Here is a 17,304-nt window from a genome sequence, read left to right as displayed (position 1 = left end):
TGTCCTTAACAGTGCAACACAGCAAACATATTAAAAAAAAAAATGGCAAACTGCTAGCTTAACATTACCAAAGGATACAATGAAGAACCAAACAGATTTACTACTGCATTTAGTGAAATCATGCGATTCGACAAACTCTTGACCTACAGTGACCTACACCACCAGCCTTACTGAACACAATTCTAACTTCCAAACTGTGTAACTGAGCTGCCAAGCAAGAAACCCCTATTAATATCGCATATACGGATGTGGGAAACTCTAGCTTTAAACAGAAACATAATTCAAAGACAATTTTGCGTAAAGAAAACTATTATGCTGGGAACTACAAATTACTGGAATAAGCACCAATACATGAAATAAGACTTTCTGAAATCGCCTGTAGAAAGCAGAAAACACACTGTTGCTAGTGTTTATCATAAGTTGTGAACAACAAACAGCAGAGATTGGCAGGGATGGGGCAATGTTGTAAGACGGCAGTAGGAACACCAATTCTCATCACTTACGTTAATATTATTTGCAAAAACCTTGGCTTAATACCATAAGCTTGGTAACCTCATGTTGCCTGTGTATTCTTTTACTAATAAGTATCACATTGGTAGTACATATTTACCCGGAAAAAGACAATGGACAAAAAATATCGCTCGGGTTCAGCTCCCATCCCAACCGATGCAGAAAAGGTCCACAGTAATGTAAGACACACCAACAAATAATGCTCAGATAATGTGCCACTTACAGGCTTTAGGGCATGACAATCCCTATTCATCATTAAGTATCAATTACTAAGACATATCCAAGATAACAACATAAATCTTCAGCCCATATAGCTACTAAAAGCATTGCTTTCACTTCCTTAGTGCCTTTCATTAATAAAATAACTGAGCAACGGTTTATGTAGTAGCTAAGAATATATTACTGTGTAATGACCCTGGTGCCTCTGTCTCTAATACTTGTAAAAGAAAGATAACACTCCAAAACTTTGTGTAAGCTGCCTATGTCATCTGAGTACAAAACAATTAGTGATCCAACTTTAGGTAAAAAAATGATTGACAGAACGAGACACGTGGAAGATTACACTCATGAGTTAGAAAAGATACTGTTTGCAATCAAACACCTGGGGAGCATTTTACATTTATTTTCCCCCCATGATTTGAACTGCTTGAATGTTATTTGCTGATTGAAATGATGATTCCCGTAAGAAACATCAGTTATTGAAAATTATTGGAAAGACAGAACACACCACACTGATATTTCGAGTTAACTATCACAGGCGGACAGACCTCTTGAATCAGAAAGTCTAATTTATAACAGTATCTTTTACTGGAGATGTTGTACCTGGTTAGAATTAGTCTGTCCAAATTTATTTTCTGCTGTTTGGAAATCCAGGACGTACGGTACAACCTTTCTGCGGTCTTTAACACATCAGCATTCAGCCTCTGGATGAGCTGTTTTTCCGAGTTAACGTAGAGACGCTCCTGCTTGAGGTGACGGGCAAGGGTGTGGATTTCCGGCTTCACCATTTTGGGACACGATGAGAACCGCTGGACCTATAATGTAGTTATAAGATCAAGAGTCAATTAGTCATCAGCATAAACATTACCAGCTACGAAACGAAGTACCGATATAAATTCCAAAGGAAACATGTGGCTCAGTGGGTAAAGACTTGGGGTATAATATAAGACTGAGCAAGCTCGCAATATCAGTTTGGAACTTTTGATATAATAATATATCCCAACGTGCCAGGTATACAAGTACTTGTATTTGTCCAACTAGAAAAAAATAGACATTTGATGTTTCTGTTGATGTCACTTGTATGGAATATCAATAAATGAAAGAACTGTCTTTCTGCTCCAAGCTTGTGCATTCGGCGAAAAGATGTCATTAGAAACTATAATCACTAAGGCTGGCAAGTAAAGCATTGTGAACGATGTAGTTTAACAGGTGCTTGCTTGTCACAGAAAAAGAAATTGCTGAAATGTTAAACAGTGTATGGCAAGAAGATATCAGTAAATATTGCAAGGCTGTCTTCACATGATCAAAAGGCTGCATTAACAGAACTACAAAAATAAAAGAACCTGCAGCTTACTAACATTAAAAGGCAAACACTGGAGTTTCGGACCAGCACAAAAGTTTCAATGTGCAGTCCCCCCCTTTCTTCACAGCATGAAGAAATCTTCCAAGAAAATAAAGCGTTTTAGCATAAATTGTGCAATCCTCTGACAAAGACGACTTTGTGCAGAGCAAAATAAGTACTGTATTTGTGTTCAATTTCTGCAAATTCCACAGGAAGGGTGTAATTAAAGGAACACAACCCCTAAGTCACAAATATCTCCAGTTTGGAAAAGCATCTTGTGACATTCACAAACATAATAGGAAGAAGGTCCTACACCAATCATGACTGGAGTAAAGATATCTTAGATTTCAGGCAACATAAGGTTTCCTGCAATGCGCATCAACATGCAGGAGATTATAAGATTGGAAAACCTCTAGCACTGGTCTTAAATATCTTTGGTTCTAATAAACGCCTACATATTACATGTGTGTGTTTGGGTTGAGCAGTGAGGGTGGTTGTTTATGGACACGGACCCTGTCTGTAATTTAGTGTTCAAAAAGTGTATTTAGAATATTTACATTGAAAACTAAATTTCTAAAAAATATATTGATAATGCTCCGTTATTAATCAATTCTATCCCAGGCTCTCCTTGACCAACTTTATTTTTTCCTTTTAATGTTATTTTGCATAGACCTATATGTTGTTACTTATTCTCAGTCTAGATAAAAGTATACTATTGGTAGACAATCATTATACCCTCACAACTACTCTCACCACCATGTGTCAACCATTTGTCTGCCCCTTTCCCTTTAGATTGTAAGCTCTAGTGAGCAGGGCCCTCTTCCCTTCTGTTCTCATTACCTATAACTTTGGATCACCAGCTGCACTGTAGACCTCCTCCCATTGACTCCATTCCTCCATTGTCTTTGCACATCTTTCAGTGGCTCTAAACCTGTTAGTTGCACCCTTGCTAATGGGCAGAGGTTTCAGCCTGCACTGACTATACCCCTTGCACCCCAATAGCTGTGTTGAGAGTTGTAGTGTTATTTGTATATCATGTACTGTCTTGTTGTTTTCCCTCTGTACGGCACTGCGGACCTCATGTGGCACCCTATAAAGGCGATTCATTATTATTAACTATTCTGGCGGCTCATTTAGAATTAGGAGCAAATCCATTGTGCATATTTGCACCTGGCAAACCATGAGACAATGCAAGGGGTGGAAATACATTTTATATTTGCATAAGGGGAAAAAAAAAAAAAGCTGCCCGATTTTGCATGTAGTACACAAATACGGTGCAGCTTCAACACTGATTTAGAGTTTGAGTTGCGCTGGGACATGCTCTGTGCAGTACATCTATCAGCACATTTTAAAGTTGCCCTCACCCTGTAGCAAAACCTGGTTTTACAAAGGTGGAAAATTGCATCATCTAGCTGGATTTATACACTGGTAGGTTACTGGGCTTCTGGCAAGAGTGCGTGCATTTGTCTGGTAGAGAACTTAGACCATAAAGCTCTAACAGGGAAGTGATTGATGGGAATGATGACATATCCTCTGTTATGAGCTGCTCTAAATGAGGTCCGTAGTGAGGGCTGTATAATAACAGTTCAGATTTGCAGTAACCCATAGCAACCAATCACAAATCTGTTCAGAAATGTTTGAACGCTGTGTGCTAATGTACATCTGCACGTTGTTACCAATTAACTCATGGTGCATATTTCCTGCGAGAATAGGGATCACATAGGTGATCATATGAGCACACTAGCCCAAGGAGCAAAAAGTTGCATGCAATAATCCTTAGGTTTGCACACAAACTATTCTAGGAGCTCCTCTGAGAAAGCACAATGTAATTCACATAGGTGCCTAATATTAGTTGTAGTTCTGTATATTACCTCCCTCATAGCACTGCTCACCACTGCAGTCACATCTTCTTTAGATAAACAGTTAGAATGTTCTCTCTGAAGTATACCGTCAAATTTTTTTGGTGTGTTTAATGCTCTCCCCTCCTTTCCTTTAACATGTTCCTTTATGTGTTATTCCAATATTTGTGTTACACAACTGTAAAAGGACAACCTTCACACGCACATAGACTTGTTTCATGTTCCTAAATCTGGTTACCATGCAGAAACTGAAACTTAACACTTTATTTTACTCATTTCCACCTCAACCGCATCCTCTCATGAACCTTAGCCGGTCTGTAAAATTCAGAGTCCACAAGGACCTTTAACACTATTGAATATGTGTATTCAAATCCTGCGAGAAAAAAATGGTGTATATGTATTTAATGTATTTTTGTGAAGAAAGCATTTAAATTGCCTTTAGGCTTAAAGCCAACAGAGGTTGCCAGCCTGTATGCTGCAGCCTTCAGACACATTACCTGAATATATAACATTCCTCCTGATCCATTTCTATGTAGTTTGCCAGTGACATACAAGCACATACGTGAAGGCAGGAAAAGGTTCCATAAATGAAGACGTTTTGCGCTACCAAACATTGAGACATTAAAACGGCAGCCGCTTCAACTGCATAGATTAACATAGGACTGGATGATATACTCCAAGGCCAGAAGTTAAAAGTCAGCAATTCCATACATAGCATTAAACTTAATAGAATATAATTGTATTAATTATACATTATATAGCAGCCTGTGCCTCTAACATTATAGTACTGAAGCTCTCCCACTGCATTTGTCAGAAACCATTAAAATTGGTTATTGGTGTTAACCAGGTGATGTCCTGAATGGCCTTTCCCACAGGAATAAGCTTGGCCGCTGTAATAGTAAAGTACATTATAACATTGTGCTAAGGAACTCGAAACACCAGTAACCAGTTTAATGGTTCCCAGCAAATACACTAAAAAGGGGGTTGTTACCAACAGCTCAGTTTCTAGTGCGGGTGATCACAGGAGTGAGAATATGCTTTGTCCAGCCTTGGGTTAACAACCATCAAGGTCACCAAGAGTTATGGATGCAAGATGCGTGCGGTCAGCAAACCTTCAACGTACAGCCAAAACATGTATGCATCCGCAGATTTACAATTGACCTTTTACTGTTACAGAGGCAATGAGAATGCCTTGCATTAGCTACTTTCTAATGCAGGACTTTTGCATTCTAAGTTCCATTTAAGTAACAAGGAAATATCAGTAATAATGTAGTGTACATTTTAAGGTGTCACGACCAAAGTGGAGATATATATACACAGCATAAAATACAGTGTTAGTTATATAAAAGGATATCATATACTACTTTCACATATATGGAGAGACTACTATATGTTTTCTCTTTATAAGAGTAAACAACTCTGAACAATCAGATAACTGTATTTAGACACAGCAGTACCTGCTCCACCAGAGCTTACAATCTATTTTCCATACCATCACCACATACCACCAGCACACAAACAGAGGTCAAATGGCTTTTTAAAAGAAGGGTTTTGATTTGTTGAATTTTTTTTATTTTTTTTTTGTGGTGGTCAATCCTGTGAGTTGCATTAGCAGGATTAAACTCTAGTACAAAGCAAGTACACAGGACAGAAAAGGGAATATTAATACAGCTAAGACCTAGTACTGAAAGCCACCTCCTGGCTGTCCTATGGTGAATCTACTATCCTGAGTCAATACTGATGGTTAGAGAAAACCTAAGATAAAAACTGTAATCCAGTCCCCCTTCCTCCCCAGCAGGATGGAAGAGTAAGCCCATCCACTCACAGGTGGTTTTAGTTGAGTTTAAAGTTACATGGATCCTTTTCAGGTGTCGTGATCATGTCGGGGGTGACCAGCTGCACAGAAAGACTTAAAACCTCGCTATTTATTGACTGGTAGTTGACATTTCGATGTTTGCAGGGCTGTTTTGTATATGTCACAGTCAGGTAAGACATTTACTCATTGGAAACGTTAGGGAGGGGATATATAAATTTGCCTCTGCCAAGGTTACAATATGACAATTCCCATAATGGTATAACTGCAAACATGCATAGAATAAAGGTTCAATGTTCAGAACAGCTTGTACCAGCTGGTTTTAGTGAACAGTGACAGAAAACAAAGTTACATATATTCCCTGGCACATTATCCCCTTTTTAAAAAAAAATAAAAAAAAAATTAGGTTCATTCAAATGTTTTGTTTAATGACTAAACTCTACCCAAAAACTGAATAATCTGTTTTGGATGATATATCTTTCATAAACCAGGCCTCAAAAAGGTTGCTCTCTTGTGAGTCCCCGGGCATCCTGCTTCCTTAAAATCTATATCATTCAGTTGATCAGGTTGTTTACATTTATTGTTTTTATTCATTGTTCTGTTCCTTTCTGGTCGAAAACAAGATTTAAAGAGTAGTTGTCACTTACCAATAGCACATTAGACAACACATAACTAAAACATACAGTTCTATATTTACTGTCTTACAACTGTAGAAATTCTAGATTTAGCTTTTTACAAGCCAGTGTGAAGTTACCCGTTTCTTGGGCAGCTATAAATAATAAGACTGCGAATTGCCCTGGTACTGGCTGGAACATGATAACCACGGTCTTAAGAAACAACATCAAGGTTCCAGCTTTCAGTACATTGGGTATGAATGATCACATGAGCTCAGAGACACAGGAACTTGTACACTTAACAGCAAATTTAAATATTGACTAAACAGTTTAACAATAACTGAAATTTAAATAAAGTTCTGGTGTGTGCATTAATTAGTGTACATTGAAATTAGCCTTTTCCTGACTTCATTATTAACACTAGATTTTTCAATACTGCATGACAGTTACACTTTAAAACAACCAGCTTCTCGGAAGCACTGAGTTAACAGTCTTGCAGAAAACAATAATATTGTTGCAACAATCAAACAATAGTCTAGATTGTTAGCAGGGCTCCCACTACCCTGTTTCATGCCTGCACCTTCTTAGACATCTTCATATGTACTTGCTCTGGTTTTATGGAAAACTTTTTTTTTTATTTATTTTTTAATATATAATAGGCGTTATGTATTTTGTTTGTTACACATACTGTGTGGGACTGCAGAGTTTTGGAGTTCCTGACAATAAGATTATACTATTGGCTACTTGCCAATTTCTACTGTAGTGACTAGAGAAGGAACGAGGTGTCAAATCCCCTGAAATCTCCAATCACATGTACATAGGCTAGAAAAAAAAACAAACTGAGTAATTTTTCTGCCAGAAAACTCCAGAACTGTTTTATAATAAATAATATGCACACCATATCAAGTTAAGACAAATCAATATTGCAAAACAGTTGTGTAGACTTCCTTTACATACATACTAAATATCATAATGAAAGTAAACATCTAAAGCTCAATTAAGAAAATAAAAATAAAAATCAAGGCTTCAAGAGGAAGTGTTGTCCCAGCGATACTTACGTCACTATGAAATGCACAGTGTTCTCTCATAGCAGATGGAACAGCCAAGGACAGAACTTCCTCTATCTGTTACTAGGTTACGCTGCTAATGCACAGTACACAACAAAGTGTTAATCATTTCAGTCCTTCGAGTGTCCCAGAAAATTATGCATATAGAGAATGAGTGTCCCAGCAACATGTTGTTACAGGTGTAGCAGTTTTACAGACACAGCCCTGATCTGGAAGATACTAACTAGGATGCTGGCAAGTGAAGTAGAAGTTAAATGCTTTACACCTCCCACCCTGCAAAGCGCCTATACAAGACTTCTGCCAAGCACTATGCTTTCATACACTGCTATTTTAGGCGACACTGTTATTTACATTCCTATGTTCACAAGTTTCCTTCAGGTCACTAGCAGTAAGAACAGGGCAATAATTGGTTTACTGGTATAAAAAAAAAAACAAAACACACCACTTTTGTTATTTCACTTGCAGAATTCAATTCGACCCAAACTCTAAGCTAACAGGCACCAAACAGGTTAAAATACATGCTGCAGTTGTACACAAACCAATTGGCTTGAATATTCAGCAGAAAATAACCTTTATTCAAAGCTTTATTTTCCTTTAAACAAACACAACGGTACAAGTGAAACAAAGACACAAAAGGTGAAGTACCTTTAAATGTTGTTCCCACCATTTCAAATATAAACTTTAAAAATAGCTTCCTTGATCTGTCTTAAGTCTCAGGTCTATGGAACATGAAGGGTGTATGGTGACTCACCACAATCACTATCCCATTTACTTCAATAAAGACTGCACACTGTGAAGTGTAAACAACAATATCTTAAAGTCCATATAACCATTATAGCCAGTAATATTAACCATGATAAAATCATATTTTACTTGTAAAGTAAATAAGCAAATAAGCTATACAATCATGAACAAAGCAAGAGGGATTAAGTGGACCAAAATCTGAACAACAACAACATAAAATGTAATGCGATAAAGGACCTGCTAATACAGATGTAGCCTTTTCCTATGAGCCATTAGAGTTCCCTTGGAGGCTTTTAAGTTAACAGATCCAGTACATAGTTTTATTTGGAGCTTTTCCTCAGTCTAACTCAGCTGGACAAGTTTAATTGCTATGCATCATAGCCACTTAAGACATTTTAAAAACTTTAGCATCAATACGGTCTTTACACAGAAGAATCTGCAGATACTCATTTTTCTTGATCATCCTAATATGTTCTAGCAAGCAGAGTTTGAAGTGTATTTTTATCTTTCGTTTGTATGCGAGAGTTCATGGGCATTCTAAAAGATGTAGGATGGACACACACATGCAGTTCGTAAAACGTTTATGGCTTTTAAAAGCGATTTTGGCAACTCAGATAATACTTTTAAACTGGTGGAAATAGTACACCACCATTTGGACCCTCTGTTTCACTTTTACATACAGATCAGGACCCGGGAACCAACAGGTTACACAGAAGGTCACAGTCTTGTCTAAGGAGGGAGTGAATAATTGAATGTTGCTTTTATAAATGTTATACAATTTTGATTGTTATATTATAAACATCAATATTGTATACAACAAAAGGAATTGAAAGGATTCTGAATACGTCTCTCCATATCATTATAGTTCCTGTACAATCTCCTTTCCATTTAAAAGTCTTTAACAAAAGGTATACTTGTACCTTCTATAATATATACCCAGTGGTGGAAGTGGGGGCGTCTACAGTGATATACCATACCACTACTTCTCCTACTGCCACCATTCTAACACCATCAAATTCCATTCACTTACATTTACCATAGTCACTTCTATATTTCCATTTCAACCACTGTGTATACCTATATATCCTTTGTCACTTGAAGGACTTTTCTTATTTTCAATCTAAAGAGACACCCATTGTTTTTTAGATAAATATGGAACTCACAGAAAATGAATATGCTTACTAACACTATGCAAGAATAATATTCTATAAACTAAATCTACTGTAGCAAGAGTTTTTAAATCCACTGTTGTCGTGCTGTATTATGTATGGTAAAGACAACTATTCTATTTTCTTTACACAACATGATGTTAGTAAAGTCTGATGTGCATATAGTGCAACGACTAAACTTTATATAGCACCAACATATTATGCAGTGCTGTACAGAGACTTACATAAATCCAATAAGGAACAACATGATATACAATAACCGTAATTGCAAGGGTGAAAATAAAAAAGAAAGCCGGAAATTATTTTGGCACGCCCACATCACTCACACCCAAATATCCAAGCTTAGTTTTGGTTTATAACTAACTGAGACACTACAATACCTAACCTACTAGCCACGACCAAAAACATATTACTGTATACTAAGATACAATCTATCAGACCTGATTATTTCCCTTTCATTGTCTCTTCGTGGTCAAGACAGGATGAGAGGGGGAGGAAGCAAGATGGCATTCTGGGCTGCTCAAATGTGGTCCCGTGCCAACCACTAGAGGGGCAGGGAATGAGGACTTATTTTAGTAAACATTATCAACCATAAAACATCATGCCCCCTTCCTGGTGACTGTTCCTCTTTCAGTATCTGTTTTAGTGTATTTATGGTGAACAGTTATGAGCCATCGTAGTGCATATTAAAGTGGATAATATGTTAATAAATGGAGTAGCCCATTTTAATGGTTTGTGTTTTAAATACAATATTCAGCACGAAACTCGTTGATATAACACGGTACCCTTCAGCACATAAAGTCCCCTTTCTAACACAATTATGCACTTTAGACCCGCAAAGACTCATTAGAACAGCTATGATGTGGTATGATGAAGTATGGGAGACTGGATGCAATTGTAAAATGATGCTAAAATAAAACATTTGATTGGTTATAAGTCTGAATGTGTAGAACACATCATTTCAGGTAATAAGAATGTGTAGGACGTGAAGTGGAATTCCAGGAACTGTGCTACTGTGTGCAGACACACTAAACCCCGCACACATACCAACACTATACCGTGTTATAGGACGAAAGGGTGTGCTTTGCTTAGCACTGTTGATCAATTGGAGAAAAGCTGTCATTTGGTATAAATACTAGGAACTCTGCAATAGCACTGTGCTTTCATCAAGAATTTGCACAATCAACATTTTTTGATTTGATTTTGAGAAAGATTCTTTTTAAATTTAAAGCTTATTAAATTTTAATAAAAATAAACGTATGCCTTTGATGGAAGCTGCTATATTCGCTAAAACATTTAGGTCATAACAAACAAAACACATAAGATTCCCCAGAGCAGTAACAAAACACATAAGATTCCTAATTTCTTGCTGCTTAACAACAGAGAACCTTTCTTTCATCCAAAGTTCTCCTAATTATGCACAAAACGCGAAGAAAGTCAGATATCAGCCATAAAATATTAATACCCAGAACTCCAATGTACCAAATGTGCATTTTTGGAATGAGCCGTGATATTCCCAGTAGATGTAGAGGTAAAGCAGCAAGACCTCACAGCCACATACGACTATTAGATATGTTTGGTTTTGGTGGTGTGGGAATCTTGCCTGGGGCGGTGTAAGATGTAAATCATGTGAAAACAGAAGATGAAAAGCAATTTCAAAATATAAACAGCAAGGGTATTGGTAGTTTGTCAAAAAAGCAATTTGCATGTTTGTGTTGGCAAGTTATCAGGAGCAAATACCAACTACAACTATACTTGTTTCAATCAAAGTTACTCTGTCACTAGTGATAATATCTGCTGTACAGACAGAAGGGAATACTACTGCACTAGATTTAATTAGACAAAATAAAGTGTTTCTTTTACCTCCCGGAGCTCAATATAATATTACCTTTTAATGATTATTATTATTATTTCAATTTACTATGTTAGTAAATAGTTACAGGGGAGGGTGCTACCACTTTTACCTGTTTAAATCATTTAAAAAAAAAAAAAAAGCAAGAAAGAAAACAGAGGTTTTTAGTGCACAAACAAAAGTACTATCTTATTATTATTTTATTTTTTTTTACAAAATATGGTTCTCTTATTTAAAAACAACTTTATTTGGATTAAAAATATGATGTTTTTTAGCATTATTTAAAACATGAAAGCTAATGTATAATTGTTACCACTGCTTATCCACAGCAGCAGGTGACATAAGCAACACTAAGAGGTATATTTACTAAACTGCGGGTTTGGAAAAAGTGGAGATGTTGCCTATAGCAACCAATCAGATTCTAGGCATCATTTATTTTGTACATTCTATAAAATGACAGCTAGAATCTGATTGGCTGCTATAGGCAACATCCCCACTTTTTCAAACTCGCAGTTTAGTAAATATACCCCTAAGTCTTTTAACAGTAATACTATCAAAAAACACTATAAAAAACCTCCTATCATGAGAGTACAACCATTATGTTGCTTTAGTAGTCAAATAAAAAAATGATTTATTCTTGAAATGAAGAGATTCACAATTGCTGCTGTTCCCTTATCCATACAACAAATTAAGTAGCAAGAGTCAAAACGTGTATGAAACACAGCAACAGCTAAAGTGCATCCCAAGCAGATAATTAGGCAACCTAGCCCATGTAAGACGCTAGCAAATAAGTCATAAATAGCAAATTGCTTGGATTGTATTCATCTAATTTAATACCATGGTTTCTTATGATTAACACAATGCACCAGTTAAGTAAATGCTTAAAGGACCAGTAGACCCCAAATATGAAGTTTTCCGTTATGAACCATAGAATAACCTGACAATTCACACCTCTGACAGTAAAGCATTCGCTTCCTACTCCACTACAGACTGTTGATGTTTTCAGATTTCAACCAGAGAGGTAAAACACATTGTTCTGTGTTAACCTGAGGTTCCACTGCTAGTTGTGTTAAACAGTAAAGTGTTACCTCCCCAATACAGACAGCTGAAATTCCCCATCTTAAAAAGCTGACTATACAGTCAACTATACCACTGCAACATCACTGACCCTGTCTCTATGTATGAATCCAACAATCAACACAGCAACTTTCACAGCAAGTCAACTAGTTGGAAAAACACCTAACTCCTAACATGGCAACCTCATAAAAGAAAATATATAGTATATACACACACACACATACAGACAGATCAGCCACAATAATAAAACCACCGACAGGTGGAATGAATAACATTGATTACCTTGTTACAATGGCACTTGTCAAGGGGTGGGATATATTAGGCAGCAAGTGAACAGTCAAGTTCTTGAAGTTGATGTGTTGGGATCAGGAAAAATGGACAAGGGTAAGGTTCTGAGCAACAAGGGCCAAATTGTGATAGCTAGATCCTCTACAAAATGGCAGGTCTTGTGGGGTGTTCCCAGTATGCAGTGGTTAGTACCTTCCAAAAGTGGTTCAATGAAGGCCAACCAGTGAAGCGGCACCAGGGTCAGGGACGACCAAGGTTCATTGATGTGCGTGGGCAGGGAAGTCGAGCCCGCCTGGTCCAATCTCACAGAAGAGCTACTGTAGCACAAATTGCTGAAAAAAAATGCTGGCTAAGATAGAAAGGTGTCAGAACACACAGGGCATCGCGGCTTGCTGCTATGGAGCCAGGTAGACGCAGACCACACAGAGTGCCCATGATGACCCTTGTTCACCGCTGAAAGCGCCTACAATGGGCACGTGAGCACCAGAACTGGACCATGGAGCAATGGGAGAAGGTGACCTGGTTTGATGAATCACGTTTTCTATTACATCATGTGGTCAGCCGGGAAAACATGGCACCAGGATGCACTATGGGAAAAAGGCAGGCCAGTGGAGGCAGTGAAATGCTCCGGGCAATGTTTTGCTGGGAAATTGTCGGTCCTGACATTCATGTGAATGTTACTTTGACAAGTACCACCTACTTAAACATTGTTGCACATAAAGTACACCCCTGCATGGCAATGATATTCCCTGTTGGATACGACAAAGCGTTCAAGGTGTTGACTTGGCCTCCAAATTCCCCAGATTTTAATCCAATCAAGCTGGAATGTGTTGTAAAAACCAGTTAGAGCCGTGGAGGCATAAAAACAAAAACAGAGGGAGCGCCGGGGGACTGAAACTAAAAGGAGTTAATATGTCACAAATATAGCGCAATCCGTATGATAAAACCATACGTTTATTACAGTTATAGAAACAAGGATTCATCTCCACATAAATAACCAAAGTTATCTAGCAGTGCATATATTACATTAATCCCAAATGTCCAGGTAACTCAAGGTAAACAGATGTCAATCATCTACAAGTGCAAATTTGCATCATTCCCACACAACCAACAGCACAAGTTCTTCCATATAATTGAACAATATGTATTTCATAACCAGTGTATTTATATTCAATTAAATATATGCACTGTATGTTCTTACTCCTCTGCAGCAGATTTTCATGTTAGGATGGAGGTGCTATTCTAACTCAGCAGAGAGTGACAGCTTGGCAGACCTGCTTTGCAGCAATGCACTGTGATCGGTCGACTCATGCACAGGGGCAGGGCCAATCACGTTTAAATGACTTCATTCGGAGCATTCTGACCTGTATTAGATATTGTCCTACAGATGTGGGAGGGGATGGGGAATAAATATTTTACTTTTTAAACAGAGCTGTAAGGAATTGTCGGGTTGAAGGCTGGGAGAATTGTTTGTTGCCCATCACCGATCTAGGGGATTCTTACCAGATTCTGAGCTGGAAGCCTAGCTAGGGAAAAAGCTCTCCATAAGTCTAAACCAGAACATCTAAACTGCAGAGGCTTATATCTCAGAGTGTGTGTTTTTTGTTTAAAAGGTATACATTATTTTTCTGCAACGCGGTTTACACAGGATTAAAATATGTTATCAAATACAGAATAAAGTTGCCAACTGATGCAGTATTTTCAATGATATCTGGCAGAATTTGTATCACCAAAACTAGCAACATGCTGATAAGAGAAATAAAAATAGATAGGACATGCTGGGAAATGTGGTCAGATGATTAGCATTAATCAGTCTATGTATGGTCATCTCTCAAACACATTAACAGGCCTCAGTATATCCTGGAAGCATGAAGATCAACTGTATGGGGCCAGCAAATCTTTGCACAATCATAAACAAGGAGAACAATGGTGTGCCTTAGTTGACAAGTAAAATGCAACCTTCTTGTCCCTTACACAAAGCAGTATTAATGTTAATTGTACAGGAGCAGTATAAACAGTTGTGCTACTTTAATTGATTACTAAATAAAGCACAGAACAAAAGGTAGAAACCATTGAATAGTATTTATCCCCCCTGTCGCTACATTTTGCAGCCAAGCACCAAAAACAAATACCGTTTACCTGAGCTATATACCCGACTTTGTTTCACTAAAGATTGATTTAATTTTTTGCACCAGTAATAATTACAGCTGATCAACCATTAAAACATATGATGTGATACAGTTAAACCCATTATATAACGCATCCACAGATAAAGGTTGACAATTCAAATGAGTAACATGCAAACAGATTGGCTTTTCTTGAACAGTAGAAAAGTTTTATTTACTCTAACAAACTATCTTAATCTTGCTCACTGAGCGCTGCCATATTTCTGCAAAATATATGCCACTTCAATAACTTGAAGCAATAAATTCACACACTACAAATGCATGCAATAAGTTAACAAAGTAGCTTAATCAAGCTCACTCAAAAGGTCACATAACTGCTCAATACTATGTACATCATCAATAGCTGGTACAAACAATTGCTGACCTACATGGTAGAATCAGCAAGCATCCACACATAATAAAACACAAGTTAAAAATGTGAAGTCTAACACTATACTATGACAGGACTTGCTCCCTGTAGTCTCATTTAGAAGCTTCCATGACATAATGAACCTTATACTTTGAAGGCCCACGACTGGCATGTTCATAAGATACTTCTAAAAAAATGTGGTTTTATTCACAAGTCGTAGACAGAATAAGAAATACCAAGTGTATGCTCATTTCAGAATTTCCCATTTATTTATGTTACACTTTAGTACATACAATGAGTCCTCTGTCAAGTGATAAAGAAGTGAAGAAATAGTGAGTGACCACACATCTGACTAGACAAGTTATCTGCTTTGTCAGTGCCATGGCAAGTCCATTTATATAGAGCGTATACTATATCCATATATCATACTGATAAATACATGACATGACAGGAAAGGGATAGTCAGTGTGCTATAATACAGAACTGACAATACAGAACTGCCCAAGTCTTCACACAGGACATAATGTAAACACTACATACAAAGATTTAGCCTTGATATATACAGGATGAGTAAAGCTGGGTACACACTACAGAATTTACCACCAACTTTTTATGCCGAGCGATTTTACAAGCGATCGATGTTCCGATCGCTCGGTCCATGGACTGCATACACACTAGCCTTGTTTAGGAAGATAAAGGGAAGAGCGGAAGTCCCTTTAGCGACTTTTTACAGCCATGTTGTTGTGAGCAATGACTGTAATTTCGTACTCACTATTGTGGATTGGTTGGAAGTTTATACACACTACACAGCGGAAACGAGATTGGAACAAAAATATTAAACGGTACGACCAACCAAATGAGGCGACAATCGTCCATTTGGGCAGACTTTCAACCATCGTGACACTGCACACACTGACCAGACTTTTGAACGAGCGGTCGTATGATTGAGCCGATTATTGGATGGAAACCGTGTAGTGTGTACCCAGCTTAAGGAACTGCAAACGTCCTTTCACAGCACATCCAGCCATAGCTCATAAATAAAGCTTGAGGAAAACACAGCCAGTGCCCGAATACATCACAGTGGGGATAGGACATATACACCTCATATATATAGGATTTGTAAAGCATAACCACTATCCTCTCATAGGAAACTGTGGAGACAGGACATATATATATATATATATATATATATATATATATATATATGTATATGTATCTCCAGAGTCCTCCATCACAATATTGGGATAAAAGGACTGTCCCTTGCCCTCATAGGTCAGCGCACTGATCATCAGCCCTGCATGTCTTACGTGTAGCTGCACTATACCCGGACTTACTACTGCCCACATATGACACGGCAACATATCCATTCCGACCCTACAGACGCGCAGCAGAATAACACTTAGCAATAAGCACCGCTACGTCTATAACAGCCCCACCACCCGCCCCCCAGCGCTGCTCACACGGATCTCTCGGGCCCGTTCTCCGCCCTCCGGTGCTGCCGGGCTCCTTCTCGGCTTCAGCCTCTCAGACACAAAATTCCACGCATGCGCGGGATTAGGAGGCATCAACAGCAAGGGAAATCGCGCATGCGCGGGATTAGGCGCCGCAGAACACATCGCGCCCTTCGCCGACGGAGGAGCGCAGCGTCCGATACACATACGGGGAACTGTCCCAGGGACTGGCACTGAGCATGCGCAGTGCTAACGCTGGGCTAGTTAAATGCACATGCGTAGAAATAAAGGAATGGCAGGAAGTCCTGTTAGATAGGATTGGTGAGGACCCGGAAGCAGTTGGTTTGCAAATTGCAAATGGTAAGTACATGTGTGTTCAGAAGCACTGTATCACCGTTTATAGCAGCAAGTAAGAGGTATGATACTAGTTTGCTGACCCAGAAGGGTACTATCCTGTATTCATGTGTTTACAGTTATGTACCACGATGATATTATGACTTAGTGGCAGATGTTTAGCATCTTATTTTTATTTTATTCTTTCATACGGTTTTATGTTACAAAGTGGCATTAAAATAACAACAATCAAAGCCAGGTATTACATGTGACCGCACACTCTTTATTAATGTGCATGTAAGCTTCCATTGTGCTTGGCTTTTCAATTCACCAATGCAGATCTCCTAACATTTATATATGGAAAATCGGGACAAAACAAGCTCCAATATGATTTACGTAAAGCACACTCTCAATTTACACACACACTACCT

General features: G+C 38.1%; 1 protein-coding gene across 11 annotated transcripts in view; it reads right to left on the bottom strand.

The window, feature by feature from the left end:
- Positions 1-16,681, bottom strand: part of GAPVD1 (GTPase activating protein and VPS9 domains 1) — a 61,834-nt gene extending 45,153 nt beyond the window's left edge. For 3 of the 11 annotated variants that reach the window (XM_075184806.1, XM_075184808.1, XM_075184807.1), the window contains exons 1-2: positions 16,550-16,672; positions 1,333-1,544 (exon numbers count right to left, since the gene is read on the bottom strand). In XM_075184806.1, the coding sequence (XP_075040907.1) occupies positions 1,333-1,544; positions 16,550-16,654 (317 nt within the window). In that variant the 5' untranslated portion in view covers positions 16,655-16,672. Of the gene's footprint in view, positions 1-1,332; positions 1,545-16,549 lie in introns of all 11 variants that reach the window. The other 8 variants (XM_075184798.1, XM_075184802.1, XM_075184803.1 and 5 more) reach the window with 6 other exon arrangements.
- Positions 16,682-17,304: the final 623 nt, after the last annotated feature.

Source organism: Mixophyes fleayi, chromosome 9 (genome assembly GCF_038048845.1).
Source record: "Mixophyes fleayi isolate aMixFle1 chromosome 9, aMixFle1.hap1, whole genome shotgun sequence".
NCBI classification, from domain to species: Eukaryota; Metazoa; Chordata; class Amphibia; order Anura; family Limnodynastidae; genus Mixophyes; species Mixophyes fleayi.
This window is presented reverse-complemented; position numbering and strand designations above follow the sequence as displayed.